Source organism: Cervus elaphus, chromosome 24 (assembly GCF_910594005.1).
Source record: "Cervus elaphus chromosome 24, mCerEla1.1, whole genome shotgun sequence".
NCBI classification, from domain to species: Eukaryota; Metazoa; Chordata; class Mammalia; order Artiodactyla; family Cervidae; genus Cervus; species Cervus elaphus.
This window is the reverse complement of record NC_057838.1, coordinates 30,172,234-30,187,939: the sequence shown is the minus strand read 5'-3', so window position 1 is coordinate 30,187,939 and position 15,706 is coordinate 30,172,234. Positions and strand designations below refer to the sequence as shown.

The 15,706-nt window shown below is 51.9% G+C and overlaps 1 protein-coding gene across 9 annotated transcripts in view; it reads right to left on the bottom strand.

The window, feature by feature from the left end:
• Nucleotides 1-1,630: 1,630 nt before the first annotated feature.
• Nucleotides 1,631-15,706, bottom strand: part of SSUH2 (ssu-2 homolog) — a 70,932-nt gene continuing 56,856 nt past the window's right edge. For all 9 annotated transcript variants that reach the window (XM_043886260.1, XM_043886262.1, XM_043886261.1 and 6 more), the window contains 8 exons: nucleotides 15,408-15,468; nucleotides 14,179-14,303; nucleotides 11,812-11,874; nucleotides 10,098-10,183; nucleotides 8,665-8,757; nucleotides 8,179-8,284; nucleotides 6,436-6,543; nucleotides 1,631-3,333 (listed from right to left, as the gene is read on the bottom strand). In XM_043886260.1, the coding sequence (XP_043742195.1) occupies nucleotides 3,187-3,333; nucleotides 6,436-6,543; nucleotides 8,179-8,284; nucleotides 8,665-8,757; nucleotides 10,098-10,183; nucleotides 11,812-11,874; nucleotides 14,179-14,303; nucleotides 15,408-15,468 (789 nt within the window). In that variant the 3' untranslated portion in view covers nucleotides 1,631-3,186. The remainder of the gene's footprint in view (nucleotides 3,334-6,435; nucleotides 6,544-8,178; nucleotides 8,285-8,664; nucleotides 8,758-10,097; nucleotides 10,184-11,811; nucleotides 11,875-14,178; nucleotides 14,304-15,407; nucleotides 15,469-15,706) is intronic.

Genomic DNA, 15,706 nt, shown 5'->3' with positions numbered 1-15,706 from the left:
CAGCCTGAGCTGAGGGTGAGGGTAAAATGACCCGCAGGAGCAGTGTGTGGGGGCTGAGCTGCACAGGGGAGCTGGTGGGACAGATGTCACTCACAGTCACTTTGGTGCACGAGCTCCCGCTCACTAGTCACCCGGAGAGGCTCTGTGACAAGCATTCAAGCACTGTCTGCCCCCGCAAAGGAAGAGACGGCCCTTCCAGGTACTGAGCACCTACCTACACAGAGGTCTGCACGACTGGTCTGTTTCCAGTCTGCCCTGCAAAGCAAGCTGGACCACCCCATCTCACAGAGGAGAAAAACGAGGTTAGAAGAACTGCCCGGTGTCACGAGGCTGGTAACAGGCGGGACCAGAATTTGAACCAAAATGTATATGTTCTTTCCACAATCTCTGCCTATGAAGTGTAAGCAGAGACTGGAGTTCAAGCTGAACGTCCCAGCCACTGAATCTAGATGGGTCCTTTCTGCTGAGAAACATAAGGCCGCAGTCCTAACTGAGAAAACCCAGTTCTCTCATGGCTGTCTGTATCAAGGGATGCCCATGAATTTGAAATTGAAGTTGGCTGAGGTACAACAAGCTGACAGGTGTTGAAGGCTGGGGTCAGGGAGCTATAAGGAATGACAGGGACCAGGAGGGAGAGAGGAAAAGTAGGTGGGGGAGAAAGTCCCTCCTGCCTTCTAAGGAGTGATCCTCCCAGCCTGGCAAAGACACACAAGCAATACACACAAATACATACATCATGCATGCACACACAACATGCATGCACCATGCATACACACATGTACACATGAACATACTCGTGCACACATACACAAATCCAGGCGTGCATGTCACATGCACACATATATACACACATGCACATGCACACACACACTTGTACCCACCACCGCCACCGCCACCTTGGCCCTTAGGCATCCTCATCTTGTAAGGCCAGCTGACTCTCACATGGATTCTTTCATTTTCCTCCACCTGCAGACGGCCTCTCCTTCCATCCTGCAGTCGGAGGGCAGAGATATCCGATGTCTGGGAAACCCTCACTAAGCGCTGCGTGGCCCTGGCCGCCTGGCAGAGGCCCAGCGTCGGTCAGGGACTGGTAAAGAGCAGGGCTGGTGCTCTCCTTTGGCAGGGCCACAAAGAGAAAGCCAGCCACTTGCGTCTGCTGTGCTTCTACAGCTGAAGTGAATCGGGACCAGAGCCACGGTGTGCAGTGGCCAGTGCAGGGGTTAGGGCTGCCCTCAAATTCCGCACTCTACCCTCCAGTGACAGCCAACTCAGCCCTAGGGTAACAGGCAGAAAGAGCAAATTAAGTCAGATCCTGGCCGCAGCTAAGGTCATGAAAACAGATTACACTGCAGGGAAAAATACACACCAGTTATCAAACAGCCAGAGGACCCAGTGACCATCTGGGATTTTGCCAGAACCACCAGAAGCAAGGATCCCTGTGGCTGCTGGCTCACAGGCGCTCATTTAGAACAGTATCCCCATGACCCACTTTATTCCAGCTAGATTTTCTCACTGGGTCTGGTTCACATGCCAATAGCACATATGAGCCACATGGCCTCAACTCTAACATACTCAAGGTTCCCTTTTCACCCGACAATGACATTTATACACAACCCACTTACATCTCATTTTTAAAGCAATTTAATGCCCAAACTGAAATATAAAGGAGAAATGAGAAGAAAACAGTAGTTTAATACATGTATTTTGATCTGTGATGCTCAAGCATGTGGCCCGAGGAACTCCACTGAAGGCAACAGTTACAAGTGTGGACTTAAGGGAGAGGATCAGAGGCCATTTCAAACAAGACATACCATAAAAATCAAAGAACAGAGGTGAACACTAAATAAAAATCAGCGTTGCATCAATGATTGATGAGACCTTGTAGAAGTTCTCTGTGAGTGTCGGCGGGGTATCTGCCAGCCTTGCAACATGTGGAATGATGCTCCACTGTGTGAACATCCCTGAGCACTGCTGGACACCCAGCTTTCCTGGACTCCATCCACCAATGAGAGCAACAACCAAAAACCATCCCTCCATTTGTACAATGCCCTGGGGGAATGGCCCCAGACTCCCGCCTCCACCTCAAGCCTGGGGGGAGCAATCCTCTTCCAGGTGGGGGCAGGCATTGGAAGACTGACAGGGGCATCTGATTACTCATAGCCAGGTACACAGTGGCCCACCCAGCCCCTGAACCAGCACCCCGAAGGCAACCAACTGGGCATTCGGTGTGCAGGGTGTGCCCTCCCCCTCCCAGCGTCCCTGCACAGGAAAGGGCACACAAGGCACCCAATCCACCTTATTCTCAGTGGGCAGGTTGTAAACTCAGCATGTGATATAGCAACCTGCATGTATCCTCTAAAACTCTCTTAAAATTTACCCATGCACAGGCTCCAGGGTAGAACTGAGCCTACAGACCCTTAGCCTACCCAACAAGCAGACTTGTTCTCCAGTTTTGGAGTAGATCTCTGTCTTTAATTGGGGTGCACATGAGGGGTGCTTACCCTGAGAGCCGCCACGTTGTGAGGAAGCTCACACTGTTTGGGGAAGCCACGTGTAGGTGTTCCAGCTGACAGTCGCCATCAACCACTGGATATCTGCGTGAGCCAGCCTTCAGATGATGTCAGCACCCTTGGCCTTGAGCCACCCCAGCCTTTGAATCTTCCAGGTGAGGCCCCAGACATCATGGAACAGAGATAGGTCATCACGCAATAGCCGCATCTGAATTTCTGACCCACAGAATGAGGAGTAAAATTTTGTATGCTTTTGCCTAAGTGGCATTAAATGGCAGCAAATTTCTGTGTATCTTTCAAAAATTCAAGATCACTCAGCTCCACAAAAGGCCCATGATAGCAGAGACACAGCAGAACTGAGACTGACCCAGCAGAGAGCAAAACCAATCCCACACTCGATCAGCACTTCAGTTCAGATGCCAGAGGCAAAGCCCCTGGTTTAAGTTACTTCTCCTAAACGAATGTGTGTAGATGAATTCTTGAGGGTTAAATACAACGATGGATTCTGCCAAAGGGGCTCCGGAGGGACTTGTGGCTAGATAGAGGAGCTGAATACTCTGGAAAGATATGCAGGGGTTGTGATTGTCCAGAGGAGCCAATAGTGAGTGAACTCAGAGACCTCGGCTGTCTTCCTTAGGACATGTGAGTGGCGGGCTCTGGGGGCAGCTGTGTGGGGTCAGAGGATGGTGCAGCCACAGCAGTACCTCTCGGGGTAATCTACCACGTACACTTGCTGGTCAGTGCCATAGATGTAGTAGACGTCAGTCTTTCCTTGGTACCAGTAACGAACTTCTGTGAGGGGGATCAGCTCCAGGGTCTGGCGCTGAGGAAACAATCAGCCAAAAAGCAAATCTCAGTGTTCTGTTCAAGTCACTCACCTCCTCAGGAACCCTCAGTAGCTCCCTACTACCTGCAGGAGGAAGTTCATGGTCTGGAGTTGTCATTTTGGCCCAGACCTGCCTTCTAGATGTATCTCCTACTAGGCTCCTTCACTCACCCAAAGCTCTGCCCCAAACTGACTTCTCATCTTTAACCATCACCTGATTCTAAGTTTCATCAAGTGAGGGCACAGGCATCTCCAGGGGAGTTTCAGGATGTAGGGAAAGTCTCCAGCCCAAAACAGGGCATCTAACAGGACATTAATTTTTAGATGGGGGCAGGGAGAGAGTGAGGTGGAAAAAATTGGAGGGAAAAGTTATTGTAAACATTTTTACATTAAAACAACCATGGAGATATTAGGAAAGGAGACATTAGGGCCCCACATGTGACAGCTGTCCCCTAACTGGATTCTACTTGCTAATATCTTAACCCTGAGCAAAATATCAGCATGAATCTTGGTCTATAGATGCCGACCCAAACGACAATCTGGGGCAAAGATTCATAGACGTGTTCCCCCATTACATCTCTTTTTTAAAAAAAATGCATGTCTGGCCCTAGTTCACCCTCCCTGCTCCAGGACCACCACACAGATGGCCTGTGTCACCTGAGATGGGGTTATGCCATCATAGAAAGCCCAGGAGATGCGGGGTGTAGACGGAGGCCTGCCGCCACATACTGTGTGATCTTGGGTAGCCAGTGCCCCTTCGCCAAATGAAGGGTTCAAAAGGACTCCAATTGCCAGCCTCAGCAGTAAAAACATCCCAGGAGAACCGTCTGTATCCACAAACTGCTAAAATCATGCCTTGATGCTTTTGCCCAGTCCCAGAACAGACACCTCAATATGTGGGGGTCTTCACTGTAGTGCCCCCAGAATATACCAGGGCTGCAGGAGCAAGGGTCCTTAGGTACCAATCTGGGGTCCTCTCTGGATGGGGCTGCAGGCCAGGCATCACCTCCAGGTGAAGAGCCACTGAGGTAGGGCTGACACTCAGAGGACCACCACCTGCATCGCCCCCTTACCTAACCATCCTGCTCTGGCTCCCCAACCCCTTCACCCATTTTCCCTGGGAGCCCTTGCTTAACAAGTGACGAGCACACAGATCCTTGTCTCAAGAGCTGCTTCTGCAGAGCCCAACCTAATGCAAGGTCCAGCCACACCCATTTACAGATGACGACATGGAGGCCCCTGGACAGAAGAGAGGGTCCAAGAGCCGTGACCACATGTCAGAACCAGGAAGCAGAGCCTGACCTGGGAAGCAAACTGCCCCTGCAGTGGTTGCCGTGTGAAAAGCACTCTGAATCCCTCAACGGATAGCCCTGCAAACCTTCCCTGGTTTTCAGAGAGTCACTTGTGTGCCTTGAATGAGGTGGATAATAACATATTCCTTAGAGTTGAAAATTTTGAGTTCTACTCCAAGTCTCTTCACTAAGAAGCTGTGTGTCCTTGCCTAAATTACTTCCACTCTCTGGGCCGCCTCTGATTTATTGGAAAAGTCATGGTTTGAAGTAGACCAGGGGTATATCAGTCTGGCAGCCCATACAGTGTTCTCAGCATTTTTAAGAATTTTGTTCTCAATATTGACAAGCTGGAAGGTTTCATATAAAAATGTGAACTTCAGAAGGTCTGAAATCTCTGCCCCACAGAGTTGAAGGGATGCCCAGCCTTCTGGGTAAGGGGTCCTCCCACTCACAGTACCACCCACTCTGCAGGCCTTTGAGTTTGCCATGCCCCCATATCTTGCTGAGGTTCATTCCAGCTCCACGAGGGTCACTATTAAGTTAAATGCATCCTTTTCTCTCCTGCAGATAGGGTAGTTGTGCAGAGAGAAGGAATTCCCATTGCAAAGGGAATAGAAGGACACTTCCCTGGTGGTCCTGTGGTTAAGAATCCACCTTGCAATGCAGGGGAGGTGGGGGCGGGGGGTGCCTGTTTGATGAGCCCTGTTTGAGGAACTAAGATCCCACATGAGGCAGAGCAACTAAGCCCATCGCCACAACGAGGTAGTCCACGTGTGTGCTGTGTGCTCAGTCGTATCCAACTCTTTGCGATCCCACGGACCATAGCCCACCAGGCTCCCCTGTCCATGGAATTCTCCAGGCAAGAATACTGGAGTGGGTTGCCATTTCCTTCTCCACAGGCCACAACAAAAGATCCCGCATGATGCAACTAAGATCTGACACAAGCAAATTTAAAAAAAAAAAAAATTTTTTTAAAGGAAAGGAAGGAATACTGACATTTTAAGTACCGGTTCCGGGCGGTTAAAGCAAATGATCTCATCCCTTCAAAACCCTCTGATGTGACGGTAGCATCTCTTTCTCAAGGTAAGAAACTTAACTGCAAGGAGTTCGCAGCTGGCGTCGGCCCACTTTGGGATACGGGAGAACCAGGATCTGCTCCCAAAGTGTAAGACTCGGACCCCGGAAAGACTTCTCGCCAAGTTCAGGCGCGGGGCTTCACGGCTCGAGCCCTCGTCTTCCCGCCCCATTTCTTTTACCCCCGCCCCGCGTCCCTTCCCACACACCACGCTGCTTCTGGCAGCGCGATGGGCAGCACCGCCACCTAGTGGCCGGGAGGAGACAGCCGCACAACTGCCCGGGCCCTGGCCGCCTGTCAGGCCGCACGCTGGGTGGGTTCCAACCCTGCCTTCCACCCTAGATCTCGAGCTTTCCCGTCCCCTCTCTGAATACCAGGGGGTGAGAATCAAAATCACACTGAGTCACATTCCTGTGTGAAACCCTGCAAGCTTCCTGTCGCTCTCTGGATAAATTAACCCAAACCTCTCCCTGTGGCCTTCGGTCTGGCCCGCCCTGCCCTCTGCCCTCCGGCCACTCTGGCCCCAGGTCAGTCCCCAGTACCTCCGTGCTCCTCCCACGGGGGCTCCTTCCCTCCCCCCTGCCCCCATCCTTCCGCCCAGCCACTCTGGGCAAGGAGCCTCCCTCGCAGAGCGAAGGGCCCACTCCCTCCTTTTTGTCCACAGGGCAGTGCCCTGGAGCCCCAGCCCAGCCGGCCCCTCACCTCCCACCAACCGGGACCCCCTCAGCTCACCTGCTGCAGGACGCGGGCCCGGGAGGCCAGGGCTGCGCTGTGTTCTGAGATGCCGCGCCTGGAGGCCAGAGAGATCTCCCGCAGGGGGAAGTCCACGATGGGGTACACCTGGGGGAGACACAGACCGCCTGACCCGGGGCCTCAGCACCTTAGGGGCTGATGGGAGGATGAGCCCAGAGACAGGAGGGCCCGGGCCAGGGGCGAGAGGGGTGGGGGGGGGGGGTTTAAACCTCCAGGGACCCTCCATCCAACCAAAGAGGAGGGTTGTTGACAGAGTACTCCCCCACCCAGCACCCACCCACCCACCTTTGCTGCTGCCCAGCTCAGATTGAGGATGGCTGCAGGGCTTCCTAGAGCGGTGATGCCTGAAGTGAGCCTTTAGGAAACAGGGTGATCGGGGCAAAGAAAGCAGGCTAAGAACTATAGTGCAGCCATAAAGAAGGAGCCCCTGCCATTTTTAACAACATGGATGGAAAAGAGCATTATGTTAGGTGAGCTAGGTTAGAGAAAGATAAATATCCTATGATACTTATATGTGGAATTAAAACAAAAACAAAAAACCAAACTTCTAGACGTGGAGAGCATAATGATGGTTACCAGAGATGGTAAGGGTGGGGGGGGGAGTGGGTGAAGGGGGTAAATTAGTACAAACTTCCAGCTATAAATAAGTCTCGGGGATGTAAATTACAGAGCCCAGACTACAGATGATAATACTGGATTGTATATTTGAAAGCTGCTGAGAGTAGTTCATAAAAGTTCTCATCACAAGGAAAAAAAATTTTTAACTATATGGTGATGGATGTCAAACTAGATATATTTACCAGCCAATCTGAAACAGCCACATACTGTACAAAGAGAAAGGAAGGAAGAGAAGAAAAGAGAAATAAGGAAACACTGACCCTCCCAATAAACCTCCACAGATGTCCTATAAAAGCCACAGGTGGACAGCAGGGGGCAGCAAATCTTTTCTGTAAAGTGTCAGAGTAACCACTCAGGCTTTGAAGGCCATAGGGTCTCTATCTCAACTGCTCAACTCTCCCCTTGAAGTCTAAAAGCAGCCACAGACAGTACACAAACAAATGAGCTGTGCTCCAATAAAACTCTATTTATAAAAAACAGGGTGAGGGCCAGAGTTTGCCAACCCCCAGTGTACAGACGCTCCCTAATCTGGCTGCTGGCACCTGCTGGGTCTCAGCCCCTTGCTCTGGTCAGGTCACTGCCCCCAAGTCCCCCTGCTCTCTGCTGCTCCTTACGGCCTCTGTCCTGCTGCTTCCTCTGCTGGACACCTTGACTCCTGTTGTCACACCGTGCATTTACCCCCAAAACCACTTCCCACCCCAACACCTCTGCCCCTTCCTGTCTCTCTACCATTCAACACTGTGAAGAAAATGCCATTATCATCTTCTCCCTCAACAACTGTGAGATCCAAGGGCAGAGATTCTGTTTTCCAGTATCCCCAGGTCTAGCATAGTTCCTGGTATATAAGGAAGGTCTCAAGATTTGTGCAGGGGAAGGAGGAAAATAGGGGGAGATAAGGAACAGGGGAAGGATGGAAGGTGATGATGTAAAACTCAAACAGAAGCAGCCCTGAAGGGTCCCAGCAGCTTGCGATCTGCCTGGGAAGCTCTGCTCCCGCCCAGTCTCTTTCTGGATGAAGGCAATGCCTGCAGAACCAGGAGACCCGGGCTCACGGGCGGGGGAGGGACCCAGCTCCCTTTGGGGCAGTTGCAAAGGCCTCCTCACCGTTGTGTTTTCGTCCTTAAAGAGGGTCTCTCCTCTGGCTTTAGCAAGCAGCTCCCCAGGGCAGTCCAGCTGGGGCTCAGAGACAAACTCAAACAGGCTGTTCTTCCTGGAAGTGAGGAGGATGAGAGACAGAGGGGGGTCGGGTGAAGAACATGGCCTTGGCTCAGGCAGCCCAGGGCAGGAGGGCTTGCCAGGTCACCCGTGGGACCTCGGGAACACGCTTTAGCCTCTCTGGGCCCCAGCAGCCTCACCTGTAAGGTGGGAAACCAGTCAGGTGCTGATCTAGCAAGGTGCCTGATGGGGAAAACCCTGAATGTGTGCGAGCTTTCCTGACGTGGGAACGCAGGACCTGGGATTCCGCTCTCCCAGCAGGCGCCTGCGCTGTGAAAGCCCCAACCAAGCGGACCTGCTCTGCAGACACCGCTGCAGGCCATGCGCCACCCCAGCCACCACCCACCAGGCCACGGCTCGGACAGGCGCACGTACCACGCGATGACCAGCTGGATGAAGTGCAGCAGCTTCTTCTCGCCCTTACAGGTGGCACAGGTCTTGTTCCCCCTCCCCGAGCACGTGCTGCATCTGAGAGGGGCCCCGATGGTAACAGACAGTCGTGGCATCCCAGTGGCTCCAGGGCCCTCCCCCAACATCCTTCCTCTGAGAGGTGGGCTCTGGTGGGCAAGGTCTGCTTCCACGTGCCCACCATCTAGACCTCCTCATAGCACCTCATAGCAGTGCTCCAACCTCCTACTGGAGACCACCCTTCTCCCCCACTGCCCAGAGCCTACACAGTTCCAGGGCATGCCCCATCCCTCCTGTGACCAGCCTGGGACCTCAGCCTGGCCAACCAGTTCATTCTATCTCTCTCGCCACAGAGCTGATACAAAGACTGACACATGAGCCAGGTGGGTGTGTTGAGATCTACCCCAGAACTTTTGCTGGGACTATCAGGAAAGGGTCATGCTTTCCTACTGAGGTGGCCGAGCTTGGAGCTGCTGGTGGCCCCCTCTGCCACCACAGGAGATAACCTGCCTGAGGATGAGGCAAAAACAAAGGAAAGCAGAGTGCGGGACGGAGACAGATTCCTGGTGATATCGCTTTAGCACCTGGATCCAGCTGTACCTGAAATCATTCTGGAAATCTATTCCTAGACTTTTCCACTGCACGGGCCTACAAGTTTATTATTTTGCTAAAGCCAGTTTGAATTGGAGTTGTTTTACTTTTGAAGTGAAAGAAACCTCAATTTCCTTCCGAATCTAAGACCTCCTTTACCAGTCACAGGTGGCAGATCCTCCAAGGCTCACCATCCGGCTTGTTAGAAGGATGGCCTGGGCCTTGGTGAGCCCAAAGTGTCATTAACCAATGTACCTGTTGAAGAGTTTCACTCCTCGGGGTTTCTTGTTCCCTTTTAAAAATTTTACAAATACATGAAAGGCCATCATTTCCAAAATGGGCAACAGCCCATGGACTGCAGAGTCCTGCAAACAGGCACTTTGTTGATTTAGCCAGTCAGCTGACCTTCCTTGATTCCTCCTCCATTTAGTCCCTGCAGTGGGTTATGAACAGGGTGTGCCCAGGCCTGGATCCTCAGAGTTAAGAGTATCACCTTGGGTGCTTTTCTATATTCACTTCCCCACCACATGAGCAGGAAGAGGTCTCCTCTCTTTACCCACTGCCTCCCTTCCTCCCAGAAGTGCCTCATGCCTCCCCCCGACCCACCCACAGATTGCCCAACGGGCTCCATCTGGTCTGGAGAAACATTCTCGATGTGCCAGGCACCTACAATGCCCAGAGCTCAGGGGACAGAAGGTGGAAAGATGGATCGCGCACCCACCTGCCTTCCCGAGGGCAGGCGGTGACAGCAAGAACACCCGTGAGAGCACACTCAGCTCCTCAGCTCTGGCTGGGGAGCCCCGTCTTACCTCCGCCTGCCGGACCCCGAGCACATCTGACACCGCCGGGCGGACTTGGCTTTGCGCTTGGCGCCACTGCAGGAGGAGCACCGAACCTGCGGACACACGCAGCCTCAGCCCCTACCCGCCTCCCGGGAGCAGGCAGAGGGCGTCCTGAGACCCGGCTCCAGTCCAGACTGTGACCTTCCCCAAGCCACTTCCCCACTCCCTCTCCCTGGGCCTCCGCCCCTTGTCTGTAAGAGACCCTGCATCCTCACATCCCTATTTTTTCTGAGACATTCGCCTCTGCTGCTCTTCTCTGATCCCCACGACCCCCAGGGACCATCCCAGACCAAGCAGCCATGGCCAGAAGAGGCGGAGAGATAGGCAGGCTGGCCCCTCTGGTGTTGGGGGTAACAGTTCAGTCTTAGAAAAGCCCCCAGAGATGGGCCAGGTTACACCCCTATAGTAGGCTCCGGGCGGGCTCTGGAGCCATTCCAGGGAAAGCCTGAGGGACAATGCGGGAGGAGGGGAGAGGGGAGGGAAGAGCAAAGGCCGCGGGGAGGGGGCCCTGGGGAGGAGGCGAGGGCAGGAGTGAGGCCACAGGAGAGTGAGCTGGTGCAGCCACAGCCGGCCTCGCAGGGGCACAGGGCTGGAAGAGCGATGAGCGTGCAGCAGGTGGAAGGCGGGCGCAAGGGAGGCGGGCAGGTAAACGAAGAATGCTCAGCTTAGAGCGGCAGGTGGTCAGTGTGTACCCAAAAGGTTGGGGCACAAATGGGGAGGTGGGGAGGCCTGAGAACACAGAGGGGCATGGACTTCCCGCTGGGACAGCCCGTGGCCTGCAGGACTCTGCAAAGAACACTGAGGCCACAAGGGCCTGGACGGTGCTGAAGGGCCCACGATGGGCTGAACAGTACACGTTATCCCCTCACCCCCAGATTCACATCAAGCAGAACCTCAGCATGTGGCCTTATTTGGCAATCATCTTTGCAGATGTAATTAGTACGGTGAGGCCACACTGCAGAAGGCTGGGCCCTGCATCCAATGACCCGTGTCCCTGTGGGAAGGCAGAGACCCACACACGGGGAAGCCAGGGCACGATGGAGGCAGAGGTGGGGTGAGGCAGCTCCAAGCCAAGGTTTGCCAGCTGCCGCCAGAAGTCTAGAGGAAGGATAAGGTGGCACCTCCCTCAGGGCCTCCCAGAACTAACCCTGCCGACACCTTGATTTTGGACTTCCAGCCTCCAGAACTCTAAGAGAATAGATCTGTTGCTTTAAGCCACCCAGCCTGCGGTCCTTGATTACAGCTGCCCCGGAAAACTAACCCAAGGCCCGAGTCTTGTCCCTCCAAGGCCCTGAGTGCCACTCGTCGGCACCTGCGCCTGCCCCCTAAGTGCTGGGCACCTGTCACTCTGTCCCACAGACAGAGGGGCCCTGCAAGGAGCACCCCAGGTCTCTGTCCTCCTGCAGCCACACTGAGCAGGTACTCAGATGTTTGTAGGTGGAGGAGGGAAAAAGAGGGGAATAAAAGTCATGAAGCATCAAAGTGAAATAAAGTCAGTAGAGACCACCCAATCCAACGTCCCCATTTTACAGGCAGGAAAATGGAGGCCCGGAAAGGGAGGATGACTTGAGTGAGATCGCACTGTTAGTGCAGGGAGCCCCAGGCCCCAGCCCAGCACTCCACCCCCACAGGGCCCTGCTCCCACACATCACCTACTCACCAACAGCCGCGTGTGACTCACCGTGCCAGCCCCGTGGCAGCCACTGCACTTGTAGCGTCCACGCCCGTGGCATTTGTGGCATTCCTGAGAGTAAATGCTCGCCTTGATCCAGTTTCCCAGGAACCAGCAGTTCCTGATTGCACCACCCGCACCCCCAGGATGTCAGTATCCCAAATAAATGTACAGCAGTTCAGGCCACAGTGGGAAGACGGCCATTCGCTCATGACTAGGATTCCAAAGAGCCTTGAACGCCAAGCCAAGGAGGTCACATTACCATCTCCTTGGAGCTCCAGAGAGTCTATCCTGGATGCTAAGACGGGGAGACATGGTCTCTGACTCCCATGTCTTTACTCATACTCCCAGGCTAAACCACAAAAGCCATTATCCTTTGCCTAACAGGTGGCTAAAGGAGTCTTTGGGAACAGAAGCCATTAAAAAAAAACAAACAGTAGTGGTGAGAGTGGGCACCCTTGTCTTGTTCCTGATTTCAGGGGAAATGCTTTCAATTTTTCACCATTGAGGGTGATGCTTGCTGTGGGTTTGTCATATATAGCTTTTATTATGTTGAGGTATGTTCCTTCTAGGAGATTGGGAGAAAATAATAGCAAATGAAGAAACAGACAAAGGATTAATCTCAAAAATATACAAGCAACTCCTGCAGCTCAATTCCAGAAAAATAAATGGCCCAATCAAAAAATGGGCCAGAGAACTAAACAGACATTTCTCCAAAGAAGACATACAGATGGCTAACAAACACATGAAAAGGTGCTCAACATCACTCATTATTAGAGAAATGCAAATCAAAACCACAATGAGGTACCATTACACACCAGTCAGGATGGCTGCTATCCAAAAGTCTACAAGCAATAAATGCTGGAGAGGCTGTGGAGAAAAGGGAACCCTCTTACACTGCTGGTGGGAATGCAAACTAGTACAGCCACTATGGAAAACAGTGTGGAGATTCCTTAAAAAACTGGAAATAGAACTGCCATATGACCCAGCAACACCACTTCTGGGCATACACACTGAGGAAACCAGATCTGAAAGAGACACATGCACCCCAGTGTTCATCGCAGCACTGTTTATAATAGCCAGGACATGGAAGCAACCTAGATGCCCATCAGCAGATGAATGGATAAGGAAGCTGTGGTACATATACACCATGGAATTTTACTCAGCCGTCAAAAAGAATTCATTTGAACCAGTCCTAATGAGATGGATGAAACTGGAGCCCCTTATACAGAGTGAAGTAAGCCAGAAAGATAAAGAACATTACAGCATACTAACACATATATATGGAATTTAGAAAGATGGTAACAATAACCCTATATGCAAAACAGAAAAAGAGACACAGAAATACAGAACAGACTTTTGAACTCTGTGGGAGAAGGTGAGGGTGGGATGTTTCAAAAGAACAGCATGTATACTATCTATGGTGAAACAGATCACCAGCCCAGGTGGGATGCATGAGACAAGTGCTCCGGCCTGGTGCACTGGGAAGACCCAGAGGAATTGGGTGGAGAGGGAGATGAGAGGGGGGATCGGGATGGGGAATAAGTGTAAATCTATGGCTGATTCATATCAATGTATGACAAAACCCACTGAAATGTTGTGAAGTAATTAGCCTCCAACTAATAAAAAAATTAAAAAAAAAAAACAAAAACAAACAAACAAAAAAAAAACAGGGTATTTTTGCAAAAGGCAGTGAGCTAGCTACTGGAATTCAATAACTGAATCAAAATAGCTTTTCCGCCCTGGAGAACAGAATGAAACACTTTCTTGATCTCTCAAAGTCGTTTTCGTCTGATGACGCTGTGAAAACTCAGAGGGTAAAATGACATGCTTGAATCAAGTTCTAAAGTGAAAACAAGGTAGGTAATTAGATGAGAACATAACATAAAACATCTTGGCTGTGTTTTTACAACACACTAGGCTACCCTCACTGCCTGTCCTGATTACATTTCTGTGAAACAGCACGGATATCAAATTCTGCTGCCCTAATGACTTCCATTAAAAAAAAAAAAAATCCCATGATGCTTTAATTTTATTTTATATTTGTTTCATTCAGCTATTTACTGATGGGAAAAAATAAAAATAAAAAGGGTAAAAACACTCAGATGGCCTAAGAATATGAATACTCACTATTTAAAGCTGGTGACAATTTCATACCATCCTGTTGCTATGTGAATGCTCCCTACTCTGTGTGGAATTTTGTATGAGTCTACATCCCATAGACTGGGTTTCCTTAGAATTCTGTGCATTTGATGGGCAAGGAATGAACCACCAGCCTGAACTTCGAGTTTCCTTTTTAAAAGGATAAAGTTTTAAGAAACCATGCTGCCAGAAAACCAGCTCAGAGAGGAGTGACGTCTCCAATAAACAAGTTACCTTGACCAATGATGAGTGAGGGACTTGGAACCTCCTCGTGTCTTCCTGAAACATTGGGGGAACCTGGACCTTGATGTCCCAGAGCCTGGGGGAGGTTCCTCTTTGTGGCCCATCCACGGAGTGATCTGACAGAGAAAGGGGTCATTTTAAGCCCAGCAGACAGCTGGGAGTATCAGCTTTCATTTATTCATCAAATAGACCAGACCTGCACCTGGTACCAGATGTTAAGCTCAACGCTGGGGCCAAGGGACTGGTAGATACAGGTCCCCTTAGGGTCTGTGGTTAAGAGCCCAAGCTCTGAAGTGGAACAGACCTGGCTGACTCCTGCCTCTTTGAACTTCCTGGCTGCGGAAGCCCACACCAGCCCCTCTACCTCTCTGCCCTGCAGTTCTCCCCTCTCTAAACTGGGGATGATGGTGCCACCTACCATGGCAGATGGTAGTAAAACTGAGTGGCAGAAGGCACACCAATGCTTATTAGCCCAGGGCTAGTACATGCTGAGGGATCAATAAACAAGGACTAGAATTGCTACCCTCACCACTCCCACCATCTCATTCTTTCTCATCCTCCTCCGTTCAAGGAGACAGATTCAGCAACAACCACAATACAATGGAATGTGGCACTGTGAGTGCTTTGGACAAGAGCTGAGTGAAGGGTTCTGAAAACTCAGAAGACGAACTCCCTCTGCTGGGCAGGAGGCAGCAGGAGAGGAAATCTTCAAAGGCTTCCTAGAAGAGAGGACCCGTGAGCTGAGCCTGGAAGGACAGGCCACAGTGGCCAGCATGGACAGCAGGCAGAGCACCGAGCTTCCCAGACAGACAGCCTTAAGCCTCTGGGTGCTCCAGCAGCGGGCGGGGTGGCACAGTGAACAAGGGGGGTCTAGAGCCTCGGGGAGGTGCTGGGGGCGGCCTGGGAGGCCGGCAGACGCCCGAGCACACTTGCTCCCTTTGCCACCTGGCCCCAGGTGGCAGCACCAGCCTGTGGCCGAAGACGAACACTGGACTTTTTCAGGATCTCCCGCAAACCACTTCTTGAACAAGGAAGCGTTTGCTAAGCTCAGCTCTGGGGAGGCTCTGGGAAGAAAGGCTATGCTCTCGTTTTATGGGAAATCAGGCTTGGGGCGGCAGAGCATCTTCCTCAGGGTTAGTAGCTAAGACAAGTCCTGACATTCACCACCAGCCCCGTCCATATCTGCTCCCAGTTACACCGATATCAGACAACTCACTTACTGGTAAAGGGCTGAAAAGTCCATTCACTTATCCTGGATTCACTGAAGGTCTCCAATCGATACTGCAAAGGAAAAACAACGTGTTCACACTCATGCCCTTAGGAAGACAGAGCCTTATGCAGAAAATGAGGTTTCCCGCCCCTGGGCTCATCACGCCATGCACAGCACCCAAGGGCTGCTCAGAACAGGCGGGCTGTAGTGACCTCTCATGGATGGCCCGGGACGCTCCTGCAGGGCTCACTCAGTCCGGGGAAATGTCCCCTGACCGGCACACAACTGGGCAGCTTCAGCTCCGCATGT